We start from the raw sequence: 18,841 nt of genomic DNA, 5'->3' as shown, positions 1-18,841 counted from the left end.
CAAAATGTGTTCCCCTAAAGAAAAGTAGAAAAAAAACAATATTAGTCATAATTATTATTATCAGTCTAGTTTGCTTTATTGGCATGCAGAAAATATCTTAACACAAAACATGGTGAAAGAAAATTATGATACTGATGTTTATAACACCTTTTTTTCCCCCTTTTTTTTTTTGCAATTTGCTCACATAGGGGGTAGAAAGTTCCACTGACTTGGAGAAATCTGCTCTAACAATAATATAACAATTCTTGTGATGTCATCATTGCTTCTGGGTCATAAATGAACATAAATGTGCTGCTAATTCCCCTAGTTAAGGTTGTGGATGTGTGCAGTTTCAGGGCATCTGCCAACTCTTTCTGTCAGGAAAGAAGGGGGAGAAAATTTATGGGATTCAGTTTGAACTTTTCCTGGTTTCGGGTCAGAGAGATAATCACCCGTATCGGCACTTTTTTTTTTCTTTTTTACGCAGAGCCCTCCTATCTTTCCTCCACCGCTTCAGCACCTCAGCCTGCCGGATCCAGCTGCTCCTCTCTTATTATAAGCTGCGCTCCAGTCGCGCGTCTCCACTCCAGGATGGACTCCTCTCGGTCTCCTTCTGCGCATCTTTGTCCCCGACTGTAGTTTTGTGGGAGTTCCTTCAGGAGGAATCGAGTCTTGGTCTTTTTCTGCTCTTCGCTCAGTATTTGACTGAACAGCGACAGCGCAATCCTATCAGAGCTGCAGTCCAGAAATGGGAATATATCTGCATCTGCTGCTCTTGCAGAGCTATTTTGTCTCGAATTTTGTGTGCAATGCCGTGGCTTTCGTGGAGGAGCCCGCCGGAGGCAGGTCGGACGGGTACTGCGGGCGGATCCTTCGGGCGCAAACGCAGGGGACCCGGAGAGAAGGGCACCATGAGTTCAGGCTTAGGGTAGAGGGAGACCCGGAGACCTACCTGCCGGGCAGCACATACAGAGGTACATATCCACTTTTCCTCTTCTGTTAATATTTACCCAACTGAAAACAAAAGTACTTCTTCAACATATATTTTTATTTACACACCAATTTTCAGTCTTGTTATCTTTCACAACATTCCATAAGTGTAAACAGCAGCCTCAGGGGAGCCAATTTCCAAAGAAAGTCTTCCTCAGTCTCCTGCTGGGAGTATACTGGTTTGATAAGGCTATTAAGTGTTATAATCTGTGGCCTATATTCACTTCCTCCTCTCTTCCTGTCAGAAAGTGGGCGCTCTCATATAACAGCAGGCAGATACAGGCTCTGAGACAGACAGATCTGGATCCAATTAAGTTGACAAAACAAAGTTCCCATCCGGCCAGATGTGTTTGGCCATAATGAAACAGGGCAACTTTCTCAGAGTGATTACAGATGAGGTCAGAAGAAAGTCTGAAAAGGTTTTCAACTGAAACTTTACTATTTCAACCGTGCAGCCAAAAAGAAAGACACAAAAGATAGAAATTAATAGTCTATATTCAGTTTTCTTTTGTTTCTTTAACCCAATTTTGGAGCTTAAATCTCATATATGCCTTTCAAGTGATTTAAACTGAGATTATGTTTATGCAAAGCAAAAAAAAATTATGAAGGAGAGGAATGAACATTTAGCACTTAAAGAGTCATCTGAATTTGCCATCCTTCACTGTATCCTGCGCAATATCCCTACAGTGAATTCGTACAGTATCATTTTTTATTACAAGTTTCTTCCATAAACCTTTCCATTATTTCAAACATTACGAAGCCAAACTCAGTTTACTTTATTAGAATTGTATATATATATATATATATATATATATATATATATATATATATATATATATATATATATATATATATATATATTAAAAAATGCAAAGACAATGACAAGTTCACTTATTTAACCAGAATCTGACGTTTGAGTTGTGTTTGTATTTATCTTTCTTTGGTCAATAACTTTGTCAAACTTTTGCTCCTTTTTTCTGTAGCCCTCATCCAGTATTCCATATTTGAAACGGATAATTAACCATCTTTCTCTTAAAAAAATCCTTAAGCTTATTCAGTTGTAAGGAGAGCATCTGTCAAAAGCATTTTCGAGTGTTTAATAAACTAATATATTGAGGTTAAACTATTTAATAGAAACTATATGTTGTAAGGTTGCCTAGCTAAAATGTGAATTAGTCTTTTCCAAGATTTTCCACGACTGTGCTATATTTTGCTTAAAAGCACTTAGTCACATTATCTATCTATACCAAAAACACCAAAATTCAATTGATTATGATAAAATAAAGCTATATACCTCAAATGTCTGTGCTACTAGTGTTTTGATAGTCCTATTTGAGCCTAAATAGAATCCCAACACTGGGCAAAGTGAGCTTACATAAACAGATGTGGCGCCATCTACCTGCAGTACTGCTGAAGTACGACAAAGCCAGATGGTGGCAATTACAGCAGCAATTAAATAAGTTCTGACTGTGCTGTAATGAAAAGTGAAAGCCTGGAGGAAAGGGCTGAAAGGCAGACACCAGGAGCACTGTTAGTGACGACATGTACTCATGTATCTATTTAGTTTTTTTTAAACTACGCTGGAAGTCACAGTCTCTTTCCAAAACAAGTTAAAAAATAATCCATTGGACTTGGTTTCCAAGTTTGAAGACGGTTCGCTTCCCATCCAGGAAGCTTTTCAATTCAAAATGTCAGAATTAGCATTGAGTTTGAAGCTTTATATAGTAGCCCAAAAACTTGTTTTTGCTTAGAAAGCATGCAAATTGAACCAGAAGAACAGGTACACTTTTAGGAATGGTGAGTCGTTTCATTTCTTTGTTCTTTGGGCCCTAACGATCCCCCTTCCAGAGGCATAGACTGGTATCATATATCGCAGGCTAACAATTAAACCAAAATGACTCCCTGGAACTGTTCTTCTGGTTTAATTTGCATGATTTCTAGGCCAAAACAAATTTTTGGGCTACTATATATAGCTTCGAATTCAATGCTAATTCTGACATTTTGAACTGAAAAAGCTTCCTAGATGGTAAGCGAAATGTCTTCAAACTTGGAAACCAAGTTGAGTTGATTGTTTTTTTTTGTGTACTTTTTTGGAACGAATATGACCTGGATGACTGAGAATCTTGACCAGAAAGTCTCCGTCTTTCTTCGTCTTGTTGACCAGTTGTAAGCATGTGCAGTGATGTAACTCAGTCAAATGATGTTATGGGAAATATGCTCAGAAAGCTTATATTTACTGACAAATCGTGCAAAAACAAAATTTAAAAGATAAAAATATCAAAGATTACAGTGTAAGCAGCCAGTTAATGGAGAATAAATAATAATAAAAAAATTTTTTTATAATTTGTCTGTGTGCCTTTAAGCTTTTCCCATCAACTCTGACCAGCTATGCTGCTTCAGCAGAAGACATGCATCATCACAATGTGATACTGCCACCACCATGTTTTCAGTGAAAGCAGCTTTTATACCGAATAAATGCTTTAAATATATCTATCTATCTTTACCACTTTTCTATAAAGACCGTGTTTGTGGACACATGTCCTATGAACACACACTCTAACAAATGCAACCCCTCCAGGGTGACAACAGGCATCTTGTCTGATTCCCTGATTAATGCTCTTCTCGTCTGGCTGTCAGTTTGGGTCGATGGCCATGTCTTGACTTTTTCTAGCTGTGTTATCCTCTTTGCATTCTTGGTAATGGATGTAAAAGTGCTCAGTGAGATGATAAAAGCTTTGGTGTGTACCCCTGGTCTTAGTGGTGCAGTTTGTTCGTTGTCTAACAAATCACAGAGGCCCTCAAAGAACAGCTGTATTTATACTGAGACTGACACACACAGATGGACTTTAATGACTAATTAGGTGAGTTCAGATGGCAGGATTTATGAAGTGGCATCAGAGCAAAGGCAGCTGAATACAAATGCATGCAACTTTTTTTTTAGATTTCCCTTTGATAGTTTTTCCTTTAAAACAATATAAATCATGATAAAATCTAATCTAATTGTTGTGCTCTGTGACAAAATGTAGAGAAGTGGAAGGGGTAAAAAGATTTATGTAAAGGATCAAGGCTAGAGGGGCTGTACTTCAATAGATTTAGGATATTTTCCTATGATTAGCAAAACATTTACACAATAAACACGAATTAACTAAACTAATTTTCCGGTAATTTGTTACCTCAACATTTTTAATTTGATCAAATTAAAAGCAAGTTTTTAGAAATTTCATTTCATATTTCAGTTGCTTCTCCATTCAGATTTCAGTTTGATTAAATGAGTTTATCACACCTACTCAAAACTTATGCTTCTATTTAAGGCTCTCAAATACTTTCATTTTCTTTATTATTGATGCTCATTTGTTTCATTATCCTTCACCCTTAACACAAACACGTCACATATAGATTTAAGAAAATCCATTGCCTCCAACTATTTAAGTCAAACTATTAAATAGAAAATCTAATTAATAACATTTAACATTTTTGCCCCAATAATTAGGTATTAATATTTTAACGTACAGTCTTATTCCATAAAATGTACTTAAGACCAGTAAATTTCATACATTGACATGTATTTTCTTTTTTATAAGCATTTACATTAATTTTATTCCTTTATTTAAGAGGAACATGTATACTTAATTGTAAGTTAAGAAAAAAATTAACATTTAAGAAATATTATACTGTAACATAAAGCCACATTCAATGAACAGGATTAGATCTGTGGTTAAATTTTTTTCTGCAGCTATATTAACCTTTTTTTTCTTCAAATAATTACACTCAGACAGAGTGAAGATTTTATAGCTTTTTATTTCAGTTCATTTTAATTTAGCACTCACAGCTTATAACAAAGAGGAAATTTAAGATTAGAATATCACTGTAGAATGATTCAAATAATAATTTTAAATATCGAAATGTGGCCTTGATAAAATAGATGCATATAAAATATCTGATTTCGGTATATTTTGAGAGTTTATATTAACCGTATCGGCATACACGTTCGTTTCAACATGATAATTCTAAAATATCCTTGAAGTCATTCTAGCAGTCCATTAAACAGTTAAAGTCTGCTACACTAGAGTAACTATATATAGCATAAACAATGTTTTTGTAATTGGTATTGGATCTTTTATACTTTGAATAAAAGGAAATCTGCTTCATATATGATGTACTTTATGCTTGAAAAATGGTAACTGTTTAAATGACTTATGACTATAATGAGTTTTGTATCTCTATGTAGAAGAAAATGCTAAGAAGTAGGTTTGCAACTTATTGATTCATTAATTTATCTGAAGTTGATCTTATTGAGCCACTTCCCATTAATTCATAAGAGCCCATTTTATCAAAACCTGAACTTTATCGTCTATTAAAATGATCTCTCCATAACAAAGGCAGAACATTTTTATTTATACAATATACTGAATAAAAAAAATAAGCTGTGCATCATTATTTGCACCTGTATATTGTTCCACCTGTGTTAAATACTGAGTGAAAAAATAGCTTTCTTTTTAATGTAATCAGCATTTTGTGGGAGAGACGTTGTTCTGTTAGCAGCCCATTGAAACGGGACGTTCTGGTTGCTCTCAGAGGAATGTAAAACTTGGCTCCATGAAGAGCGTTAATACATAGAGAAGCCTTCCAAGCTTACTGACAGCATCTCTTTTTCTTTCATGTTAGAAGCGTTTAGTGTAACGCCCTCCATTTCTCTACCATCACAATGTCGCCTTCTGAGCAGAGAAGCTCCAAAGTTTAGGATGGACAAATGGCCGTTATTTATTTAAGAATGAACAGCTGGGCTTTCTAGTGGACTTAAATGGTATTACAACTTGGATTGCAACTAACAATTATTTTGCAAATCGATTAATCTGTCAATTATTTTTTTGTTGAATCGATTACTAATCAGTTAGCAAAATATTCCTAAAAGAAGACTGAAAAAAAAAAAAGGTGAAACTAAAACTTTCACATGCATAGAGCAAAACAAATATTTTTGCTCTATCCAGTTCTGAGCATAGAGCATATTAACAAAATACATTTTTTTTTATTTTAAATGCAAAATGTTTAGATATGTTTTATACAATTATATTAAAATAACTAGGGATGCACGATATTGGGATTTTGGCCGATATCCGATATGCCGATATTTTAAAACTCATGTAGCCGATAACCGATATCGATACTGATGTTAAAGCTGGACAAAAATAAGTAGTCATTGAAAATAGCAGTTTTGTTATCCATTTCTGACACTTTGAAAAATAATATACTCAAATATATTTTCATATGCTGATATCAAATTGATTTTTAAAAACGCGGTATCGATCTATTTTACTTTCAAAATCTCATGAAATTTCATCGTTCTGTTACAAACTCGTGATATTTTGCAAATTCTTGTGAGATTTTGTTAGTAAAATAGATCGATGCCGCGTCAATATATCAACATATAAAAATATGGCAACATTTTGTGAATTTTCGGGGGATTTCGTAGCATAACGATGACATATAGCAATATTTCATTAGTAAAAGAGATTGATATGGTGTTTTTAAATGGCAATATATCAGCATATGAAGATATTGGGATATTTTAATGTATCAATATTTTTTCCCTCAGCTTTAGAAGTTTTTAAGTCTGTAAAAAAGAAGTTTTTGAGGAAAAGGAAGAAGTAGTATTTTTATTCTTTTTTAGACTTTAGAAACTCAGAAGCTGATCAAATATAGGGTTAAATATCGGTGGGGTTGCCGATGTCCGATATTCAGTTTTAAGGCCGATACCGATAGGGGGCCGATTATATCGTGCATCCCTAAAAATAACTGCTATAAGTGGGTTGCTCTGACAGTTAAACGCATGTTTTAGAGTTTACTCCATTTAGCTGTTAATCGATTACTGAATTAGTTGACAATTATTTCAATAATTGATTGAACACGATTGATCTGATTAATTGTTTCAGCTCCAATTACAACACTGATAGAAATTTCTTCAAAGGGCTTTATCAATTAAGTTAATGTAAGAAATTTCAATCTTATAAACTAATTTATTGTAAGTCAATTATTTGTTTACATACCTACTGAAAGTGTTTCATATTCTTTAAGGAGTATCACATTTCTTGCAGGCCTGCTCTAAATAATACTTGATGAATTAAAATAAGAGTCAATAAACAGGGATGAAGGAGAGGTAAGGACATTTTAATCTAATAAACCATTAGTAGACAATTAATATAGTTGATTATTTGTTTAAATCTCTACTAAGAACTGAAGGTGTTTCATGTTCTTTAGGGAGTATCACATTTCTTGGAGGACAGCTTTAAATAATACTTGATGAACTAAATAAGAGTAAATAAACAAGGATGAAGGAGAGGTAAGGAAGTGCGACTCGGCTGTAATCTTCTTTGTTACTCCAGATGTTAAGCTGCTGTTTACAGCCGTCATTCTTCTACATCATGCTCACAGTCATGGTAAACCTTCTGTCACAATTATCTGCAGTGACCCTGGGTATAAAGCCTGGTTAATACTCTGGTTGTCTGTGCAGCTGCTATGTTCTCACTCACACTCTTTCCTCTCTTCATAGTGGTGCTTCTGGCGAGCAGCCCTGCTTATTTCAGAGGCTTCACCCTCATCGCACTGAAGGAGGGCAGAGAGGGCACCACAGACGACGACTACGCCGGCCAATTCCAGGTAAGCCTAAGAAGGTGTGGAGAAGAATCTCTGCATATGGATGAGCTTTGTGTTCAATGGGAACACTGGCAAAAAGGAGCTCATTTGCAAGCTTTGCTGCGCCGCGCTGTCGACGAGGCGGCGCCCTGCTGTTCTCTGATGTGGAGGGTAGAGGAGGTGTTTCTGACAGAGACTGGGAGGGAGCTGAGATACAAAAGAAAAGGGGATCTCTCCTTGTCTTTGGTGCTACCCTTCCAAGGTGCAGGTAACCTGGCACCAAGTTCCAACTAAATACCAGATATTCTCTTCTTCTTCGTGTGGAAAAATAAGGTGATAAAAACTGAGTGTGAAAAAATGCAGGTGGAAACAGAGAGAAGTGATAAACATTAAGGAAGAGATGTGAAATGTTTGTTTCAGTAGTAACACGGCTCCCACTGAGCAGCAGAGAGCTCCTAAGGAGAGAGGCAGGCTTTCTCAATTACCTTCCTCTCAATATAAACAGGAACAAACATCTGTGTTTCCACACGCTGATTCCTACCAGACTTACAGCAAACAGCGATAAATGATTTTCCTGTTAAAAGCACTTCAGAACAGCCGGTTCCAAACTTTTCAGCCTTTTAAACCCACAAACAACATGAGAACTGTTTGATTCTGATTAACAGCTGAATACGCTGAGTCAATTATAAACACAACACATGCAGCCTCAACAACTATATGCTACTTTTTAAAAGTCTTTTCTCTGACCCTTGCAGCACAGATGTGTTTTATATTCACCATTAAACCGGATTTCTGAAGAAAATCAGTGAGCCTCAAACTCTTTGATTTTTTGACCCCATTCTGACCCTAAACCCAACATCAGGAACAGCTGGTTTAACAGGAGGACTGAATCTGCTGCCCCACGTCAGTCCTCTAACACTAAGGTTTCATGTTGCAGCATCTAGATTTGTTTAATTTCATGCACGCATGCTTAACAGTAGCAGGTTTCTGGGACTGAAAGCATGAATTGTTGCTGAACTTTAACATTTTTTCCAGCAATATTTTCTCACACTGTTACAAATATTAGTCATGTTTGTTTACTTTGTTCTTGCTCAAACTTGAAGCAGTTAAACTAAATCTTATCTATTCATTTTTTTATTTTTTTGTTAGCTTTCATTTCCAACCCCAAAGTTAATCAGTTCCTGGAAACCTTATGGAGTATAAGATCACTCCTTAACAGAGGTAAACGACTGCAACTACCCCCTTTACTATGAGGTTTTCAGAGTTTTAACTAAAGACAATGACTTCATTACTTTACTCAAATGTTTGTATAGGATAATCTTTACTTTTTTCAGTATATGTTTTTTTATTAAGAGTATTATTTTGTTTTGTTAGGTAAGAGACATAAAAATGTTACATTTACTTATTTAGTAAAGTCACTCACTACAAGTTGAAATATTTATTTTGTCATGAAATTCAGTTTAGGTCTGGATTGCCATGGTATTACAAGGAAATTATGTATGTTATCTCTGTTTTTTTTATATCAAAGCCCTGTAAATTTAAATCTACTTTGACCTCTTAGCAGCTTTAACAAAGGGGGGAATTTAAGAAATATTGGCAAAATCGCGAAAGTAGAAAGAATATTTTTGTTCTTTTTTGAACATTTGTGTGCTTTTTTTGAAGAAATTAAGATTTTATTGATCTGTGTGTAATGCAAAATTCATAGTAGATAAGGAAGTGTTTGCTTTTGGTTTTATTTTTTACGACTAATTTATATATATATATATATATATATATATATATATATATATATATATATATATATATATATATATATATATATATATATATATATATATATATATATATATATATATATATATATATATATCTCAGTACAAGATCGATAGATCAATAGAGGCCAGGGTCTACCACACCAGGCAGGACCCCCGGTGCAGACTGTGCAAAGATGCCTCTGAAACAATACAGCACATAACAGCAGGGTGTAAAATGCAGGCAGGAAGTGCATACATGGAACGCCACAACCAGGTAGCTGTCATAGTGTACAGGAACATCTGCCATGAGTATGGGCTGGAAGTCCAAAGGTCAAAATGGAAGACACCTCCTAAGGTAGTTGAGAATGACCGAGCTAAGATCCTATGGGACTTCAAGATCCAGACTGACCAACAGGTGATGGCTAACCAACCAGACATCGTGTTGATCGACAAACAGCAGAAGAAGGCAGTAGTGATAGATGTGGCAATCCCAAGCGACAGCAACATCAAGAAGAAAGAACACGAGAAGCTTGAGAAATACCAAGGACTGAAGGAGGAGCTAGAAAAGATGTGGAAAGTGAGAGCAGCAGTGGTGCCAGTGGTAATTGGAGCACTGGGGCTGTGACCCCCAAACTGGGAGAGTGGCTACAGCAGATTCCAGGTAAAACATCAGAGGTCTCTGTCCAGAAGAGCGCAGTCCTAGGAACAGCTAAGATACTGCGCAGAACCCTCAAACTCCCAGGTCTCTGGTAGAGGACCCCAGCTTGAGGATGACACATACCACCCCACCAGGGGTGAGAAAACAGTTTGTTTTATATATATATATATATATATATATATATATATATATATATATATATATATATATATATATATATATATATATATATATATATATATATATATATATATATATATATATATATAACAGAGAGGAAGATTAGGAAGATTAGCATGAGGGTGAATACAGAGATCAGTTAAGCAAGAAGCCCAGTTAAGACAACCTCAATCCTCGACTCTTTAACCACAGCTCTGCCACATTGTTCCTCTCTAGCCATTCAGTTTCTATGTGCATCTATTTACCAGATGAAATAGTGCATAAAGCATCCATCAGCTGCTGATGACATTAAGGGTAACACAGGATTGTTTTTTTTTTTATCAGAAGATTTTCATAATTTATTTAACAAGTGTTGTAGCTTTTAGAAGTAAGGGTTAGTTTATTAACAATGATTCTGTAGGTGTTTTTTTACAAATTAAAATGTCTGCGAATTGTTAAGGCTATTAAAAATCTAACCTATATATGGAGTAAATATATACATAAAATTTTGCATAGCCTATTAACTATATCACGTCTTAATGTACTGTATAAAGGCCTTAAAAGACCTATTAATGCTGACATTTGTAATTCGCCTAATTGTAGTGATTACAGAACACATTGTTCAGCACAGATTATTAACAGTAAATCATTGCTGTGCTGATCATTGCTGTAATTTAACATTTTCCAACCATGGTCCTTAAGCCGCAATTCTCTGCATTTCTACTGTTTTTCCAAAGTTCTGAGCACCTCATTTCAATTGATGGCCAATTAACCGGCTTTGCTAACCTACTACCATCTGAATCAGGTGTATGTTTTATTAATTTCAGTCCTGAGGGACAGTTGTCCTGCACCTTTTAGATACATCTCTGCTTTCACACACCTGAGTCAAAGAATCAGTTATTAACAAGCAGGAAAGTTTTTCTCTGAAGAAACTAACCTCCTACAGAGAAGGTAATTAACCATACATTTCAAATTTGGGAAGAAGAAACATCTTAAAAAGGTGCAAGACACCTTTTTTTATTCCTACTGATATCCTAAACCAGGCAACGTTCCTTTTAGAGCATATTAAAACAATTATTTCCTTCAGAAAAGATGCACTTCATGGAGCCCTTTAAAACTTTTCCTGCGGGCCTGAGAAGAGAGGGGACAGGATTCTGAAGCACTGAGATCAGCCATCATTAACCCATGCAGAGCCAAATGGGAAGGCTGGTTACTGCTATGGAAGAAAAGCGGCCCAAAGACAATGAATTGGAGTCACTTTGTGGATTTTGTATTTTATTAAAAACACCAGAGTTAAACATTTAGCTCATTTATCGTGTCTATAAGCAGACGTGTCCAAATTCAGATGTTGTTGTTACTAATGTGAACATCCAAATGACAAACATGTGCAAATGACTCGCTCTACAGTATGAAACCCTGTTAAAATCCATCAGAAAAAAACAGAGAAAGTTTGAAGAAAAATCTTTACATTTTGATGGCTTCACTTTTTAAAAAATGTAAAAAAAAAAAAACAGTTTCTACTGAAAATCAAAGCGTACTTCAATTTTGCACTGAAATTTATTTTAATGAAATTCAGTGGGAGTCAGATCCATCAGCTCTCAGCTTTGCCTGGTTCTTCTAAAGCTATTGGAGATGGGGTGTCAAACTGCTTCCAGAAAGGGCCGTGTGGCTGCAGGTTTTCTTTCCAACCAAGCAATAGCACACCAGACTCCATTCATCTAGTCAAGGGAGTCCAATCTGAACATGATGACTGGATGAGATGAATGGAGTCTGGTGTGCTATTGTTTGGTTGGAAAGAAAACCTGCAGCCACACGGCCCTTTCTGGAACCAGTTTGACACCTGTGTAAGGCTCAGGAGATAAATAAAGACAGAAAAAGTAACTTTTAGTTAATATCAGCGTTGCATGTGCGCCAATACCATTTTGGCCCCGATACCGATACCTGATACCTGGCTGTGCAGTATTGGCCGATACCGATACCATCTGTTTGAAATTAATTTGTATGTGTATATATGAAGAAATGCATACTACTTGGATGGAAAATCATATTTTTGTCAAGCTGCTGCCTACCTTTATGAAGCAGGAAAAAGACTAATACAAAGTGAATCCAGTAGAACTTTTTATTGCCTACCTGGAATGGGTGACAATAGTTGAATAAACTTTTGGCTCTCAAAATGGTATCGGTGCCTTATTTGTTGGTACTCGCCCATACCGATACCACCATTTTAGTGCTGTATCGGAGCCTAGCCCGATACTGGTATCGGTGCACACTAGTTAATATCATATTAGGCTTCAAACAGCTACAAAAAGAGGCTTTTAGTCCTAGGGCCTGGTCTTCAGAAGTGTGGACAATTAAACCACATGGAAACCTCTTCGCTCACTCAGAGTAGATTGCCATAGATTTATGTTTTTGCAATTTAGCAGGGAGCAGACATGGGCAATGTGGAGTCAACAAGTCATCTCCATGTCATGTATTTAATCTACCCAGCCCCAATTAACCAGGTGAGTCCAATCTGCACAGGTTAATTCACGGTGAAGATTGGACTCACCTGCTTCAGTGGCTGGGGAGAACAAATACATGACATGTAGATGACTTGTTGACTCCACATTGCCCATGTCTGGCAGAGAGTGTGTCCACACTTTTTGTGTTTTGTAAATATATAGATCATATTGTAATTACCAAACATCTACTGTATGTTTATTATGTTTGAAAATTAGTTGGAAACTGGTGCGGCAGTGGTGCCCACAAACGAGGGACAGATAGGATTTCAGACCAGAGTTTATCTGCAGCTTACCATGTTTGGACGATCAAAATTTAAAAAGAAAAATACCTCCAGGCGGCCCGGCACAAATTAACAGAGTGAGAAACAATTCTTAATCAAAATGAGAAACGATTTGAATGAAATGAAATATTGTCTCAGGTTTATTACAATTGAATATCAACAGCCACCAGAAAACAACCATCACAGAGCTGCACCTGGCAGTTTGCATCTCTATCTAATGGCAACAGGGATTGTATTTTTGTTATATTCTAACAGGCTCCACATGGATCACAGATTTGTTTTCTTAAATCAATACTGACCTACCTTTTTTTGCAATATATTTCGTCATGTGGTTTTTGAGAAGAGTTTGTTGCTGTAAATGGAGTTGTGTAGAATCTGCTGTAATTGACTTCTTTTCTGGGATGGATTTTGGATTTTAGGAGCAAAGAAAGATGTTTCCAATGTTTTAGATTTTAGTTTTATTTTAATCTTTCTTTTTAAGTTTTAGTAGTACATTGAGATACTTAGGTTAAGTGCACAATATTATAAATTATTTTTTTCTAATTATAATGATAATTATGCCCACCTAAATACCTTTCAAATTATCTTTTTTTTTTTACAGCCACTGCCAGTAGCAGACACAATCTGCTCATTTTATTCGCAGAACCGAATTGGTTTGCATGTTGAATTTGTTGCATGGGTAGTCTTTTAAAATCACCTGCAACGTGCCCATTTACTGCATGCACCAAAAAGTTTCTCCAACACAATTTATTGCTCCTTAATTGAAATCTTTGAAGATCAGGCCAGTTTGCCTCAAATTGTATTATACACGAGAAGAAATTTTTTATTTACATAGGTATTTCCATGAAGTTGCTTCCAAATAAAAACACAGTGGGATAATAAACAGGAAATAACAGTTTTTAAATTTATTTTATCTGAAGTCTTCAATAAATGCATTTCCTCTACCCTGTCCTGTCTATTTGTTGTAATTTTTGATGCAAAAAAATGTTGATTGTGTGTAGTGAATATTTGTACAACTACTCACAATACCCCGAAAAATCTGCCTCAGAATTCCTTTGCTGACAATCAGAAGGATTTTGTAGAATTATAGATTATACCAAAGAACATATTTACTCACATCTACTCTGATCTGGTGAACTGTGGTAATTAGCCCTTTCATCTGAAGATTGGATCTTATCCATGGTAGGTATTTTCCAGACCTACCATGGATAAGGATAAAGAAAGGCAAACATTATCTATAAGAGGGAATGCACTGTTTGATTTTTAAGTAATTATGTCAGCTGTGATTTGATGTGGTTTGCTGCCTATAATCAAGAGACAGAGAGAGCCCAACTAGGTTCAAATATACATATGAAAACAAGCGAGGATTTATGAGCTTCATGCACGAAAATAAAGATACAAATTCCAGCTTACCTCTCTGTGTAAGGGTTACCCACCTTAACTCTTTTATAATATAGTTTAATCTGAAAAACTCACACGAAGAGAAAAGACAATTAGAAGAAATTTATTGATACAATTACTTGGTCTTTGACGCTCAGACCTCGGCAGGAAACATAGCACTGAATTTTGATAGATATGAATGAACAGGAGTAACGAACAGGGCTGTTTCCCCCGAGGCCTGAAACTGGTGGTGGAGTGGAGATAGAGGAAGTTGGTCAGTCTGTAGACTGCTGGTTAGAGAGACGGTCTGCTGAGCTTTATGGGAGATCCAGTGGACTGCGTGAGCTGATACTACAGCTTCACTCAGGGACCTGGAAGATGGAAGTCCAGTTTGATAACACAGGTTGAGAGAACCTGTCCATGATGAGCAAGCATGAAGCGACAGTGGAGAGGAAAAACTCCCCGTTGGGAAGAAACCGCTGGCAGAACCAGGCTCAACATGGCGGTCTTCTGCCTGACCGGTTGAAATGAGACGCGGAATGCAGTAAGAGTCCGGGAGTAATGAAACCCTGGAGAAGTTTAGCTACAATGGTGGAGGAGGGGCTGGAGGTGGGTTGAAACAGGGTCATCTAAAAGAAGTCACAGCGCAACCACCGCCTGCGCACTAGGTAGCAGACAAGTTGTGGGTCGGAGGCCTTTTAAGATGAACTTTGGATGCCAACTGGCTTTCGTGCTGGTGTGGTTCAAAGCTGATTGGCTGTGTCGCAGGTGGATGTAAGACAGCTATCAGTTGAACTTCCTCCCAGGCTCCATTTCGCGCCCCCAGTGATGATGGTGAGACGATGATCCCAGCTACAGCTCAGCAATGTAGAGCTATCCCAAGCACAGCTGAGTAAATTGTTCCTGTAAGTGAACAGTTTTTTGTCTTGCTTCAACTTCCCTGCCCTTCACTTTTTCACAAACGAGTGTGTTGAGTGAAAATTGAAACAAGAGAAAAATATGTTGAGCTGCAACTGGAGACCATTGCTGCTCGAGGACCTCGCTGTAATTATGAAGGTCATTGGGACAGAAGTTTAATGGAAATAGCTAGCTTTGGAGTTCAATTTGTTCAAAACTCAACTTCTTTGTGGAAAAATAAACAGTCTAAGTGGAAGTCCCTGAAGAGTCTGCAGTGGGACCAGAAAGAAGGCAGTGGGTTGAGGCTGTGTCATTAACCGAATAGAGGATGAAAATCTTGCTTTGCAATCTCTTTTATGCATTTTAAGTCTTTTGTGTTTTTTTATTGACAGATATCAAGTAATATATGTGTTATCACTAAGGAAACAAGATACTTTAGTGAAAAAACTTTTAGATTTTAAGAATATATAAAAAACAGTTACTTGATTTTAAATTTGACTTATATTCAAATAGAGGCAATAAGTAGAATTTAGCTTTAGAATGTCTTTTATACTTATACTTTTATTGCATTAGTGCACAAATGACAAATAATGCAGCACAGCCATGAATCTCAAAGTCTATCCACTTCATTCAAAGTATATTCTTCAAAGGTTAGTTATGACTACTTCTGCACTTTTGTGATTTCTTGATTCACTGAAAAAAAGACAGTTAAAGGAAGTTGAGTTTCCCTGTATAGTTGCTCTGTCTCCTCACTCTCTGGTCTTTTTTGGCAGTTGTCCTGGAATGTGTCTGCATGCTGTGTCTGTAAAACACTACAACCAGGAGCTTTTGCTCCCTGTCAATAATATTCACCTTTAACACATTGCAGCCACTGAATGATTTGCGTTTGAATATGAGAAACAGAGTGCTGCTCTGTCTGAGTGTTTCCCTCATTCTGCTCATTCCCTGCTTGGAGACGTGCATCTTTATGCTTAACTGGTCTCTGACAGGATATACATGTAAGGATCTGCTTGTGTATGTTTTTCCCAGCCCTCTGTGTGTCACTGTGGGACACGGGTCATATTTATCTAGGTCAGTGGAGTGTTATTGCTCTGGGAGACAAATGGAGCTTGTTTGTTAAGGGACTGAGAAGCAATAAGAAGAGGTTAGATAATGTCTTTTAGAAAGGGTCTTGACTTTTTTTGCGTATCACTCTGTTTGTTTGGGGGGGGGGGGACAAAAACTTAATCAGTTTACCCCAAGTCATAAGCTATATGTGCAATACAGACACAGTCCAGCAGCAATAAAACATGAAGAAGGGAAGGACGATTTTAGCACAAGCTCTGAGATAATCCTTGAATAATTGTTTCCCTTGTAAGCACAGCTCAAACCTGAATCATCTGCTCTCGTCCTGTTTTCTTATCAACAACCTCATATAAGAGAAACTGTAAGCTCATTAGTTTTACCCAAAAGTCTTCGTATTGTTTACAAATTTATGTTTTCAGCCTGTTTTTAATTTGAATTTTTTCATATTTTGAAGCTTTTTGTCACTTAAATGTAAACAACTATATGGAACAGTTGTTAGAATGACTAACAAAAAGAGTAATTCTTTAAATTAATTTGCAATCTTGTTTAGTGAGTAGGTTCCTAACGGTAGCTGGGTGTTTTGTTCCATAGTTTTGCATCCAGAAGCCCAGCAGAGTCTCCTGGGAAGTAAAATGAAGACACAACATAAGTATCTAGGCAACATCAAAGAGATCACAAGAGGAGAAATTGATTACTGCTACTTTGATGGACAAGAAGGCAGAGCAGACTGTCCTGCAGCTCCAGACTGATGAGCCTGATGGATGTTGTGTGAGTCTGCTGCAGCATGAGCTGCTCTGCCATCACAAGCAGGACCAGCAGTACAGCAGGAAAAGGGAGAGAGAAAAAATAATTGCTTATTTTAAAAACGTAGAGAATGTTTTTTTTCTTCCTGTTTTTGTTAATTTGGGAAACTTAGCTCAAAGCTGTAGCCTGATAAAGTCACATATCCTATTAGTCTCCCAGTAACCTAACTACCTACATCCTAGAGGTGTGTGCATTTTAATCCCTGGTGTGGAGGCAATTAGCCCAAATACAGGCATAACCTTTTATTAAGGAGTCCAAAAAATAAGTCATGAAATAAACTTTTGAAGGAACAATTATTACAGGAAATAATATTGGACAAGATGAAAGAAATGAAAACATGTCACCTTAGAAACTAGGAATCAGGGAAAAACTAGGGCAACAGTTAAAATCATTATTTGAAAAAGGAAACGTAATACAAAAGATTAATCTTTAATGTACAGAAGGTTAAAAACCTAAAATATCACAATGATGACAGACCACCATGAAATCCCTTTAGATGCTCAACAATTTGACGTCTCCAAGATGTTAAAGACGTCCGTGTTCTGACAGACTTTCCTTGCTTTGGCAAAGTCTTAATCTGATGTGAAAGGATGTTTGAAGCCTGATGTCTGTAACAGCAGTTATCTACAAACTGTCACATTTTAGTAACTGTAGTCCTCCCTTTTATTTTTTTGCAGTTTAACTTTGCTTCATTTTCCTTTACTGCAGCCCCACCTGATCAAAATAATTATAATTTAAAGGCAAATGAAGGGGTCATTTGAAGTCAGCTTTATTTATATATCCCATTTCATATGAATACTATATCCTCAATGGACTGGAAAAATAAAGTATAAAGTAATCACTACATATTAAAAACAAAATATCATTTTAAACAACAAAAAAAACATACATAAATAGAAAGGAGCAATCTTTCATTGGCAGATCGTCATTTATATCATAGATTCACTTAATAATACACACATCATAAATCTTGAACGATTTGTGTTTACTCCCCTGTGGGAAGCTCCCGCTGTCTGAGACCCCTTTGTTGAAAAGTAAACACAAATGCAATATCTAGAGCTTAATCCATCACTGGTTTTCAACAAACAGCTTGGTGAAACTCTAAATATGAACTTCACTTGGAATAGGATGTTCTCATCAGCTTGGACGTTTCTGACTCTTAATGACGGGAGGCTGTAAACATAAAAAACCCCAACAAAGAACATTTGATTTAGAAAAGATACCACATGATGATTCGAATATCTCATATCTCACCACTTAAAAGCTTTATTAAGCTATATTATTAAGAATAATGCTATAATCTACAAAAATTATTGGTCAGAGAAAATTTCTTGTGAAAGAAAATTAATTACCACTCCATGATGTGATTAAGAACATCTCAATTTAAGTATTTAGTGGTTTGAAAAAAAAAAATAGAAAGTCATTATACAGCTGTAGTCTCCACAGCCTCATGACTCTGTGCTTGCTGTAGTTTATTCATGCTGTTCCTTATTGATAACAGCTTAAGCAAACAAAATAGGCATGAAAGACAGAAACACACAAACACGACCAGACTAACACATGTTTTTCTGTTGAGAAAAGTGGCAGCACTGATATTTGGAAAGGATCGACCCAAATCAGGATAAATGGAGCCTAGAAGAGAAGCAAACAAAGACTGTTATTAATGAAAAGAACGAATAATGTTTCAATACAATCACAGTTTTAAAAAGTCCTGTCAGAAAAAGCCTCAAAATTATTTCTTTT

The 18,841-nt window shown here is 36.3% G+C and overlaps 1 protein-coding gene across 1 annotated transcript in view; it reads left to right on the top strand.

Moving 5' to 3' along the window:
* Positions 1-474: 474 nt before the first annotated feature.
* spon1b (spondin 1b) overlaps positions 475-18,841 on the top strand; it is a 159,459-nt gene continuing 141,092 nt past the window's right edge. The window contains exons 1-2 of the mRNA XM_038308714.1: positions 475-953; positions 7,517-7,623. Coding sequence (XP_038164642.1) covers positions 728-953; positions 7,517-7,623 — 333 coding nt within the window. The 5' untranslated portion in view covers positions 475-727. The remainder of the gene's footprint in view (positions 954-7,516; positions 7,624-18,841) is intronic.

Source organism: Cyprinodon tularosa, unplaced genomic scaffold (assembly GCF_016077235.1).
Source record: "Cyprinodon tularosa strain WSP-4 unplaced genomic scaffold, ASM1607723v1 ctg644, whole genome shotgun sequence".
Lineage (NCBI taxonomy): Eukaryota > Metazoa > Chordata > Actinopteri > Cyprinodontiformes > Cyprinodontidae > Cyprinodon > Cyprinodon tularosa.
Note: the sequence above shows the minus strand (reverse complement) of the source record. Positions and strands in the feature narration are given on the sequence as shown.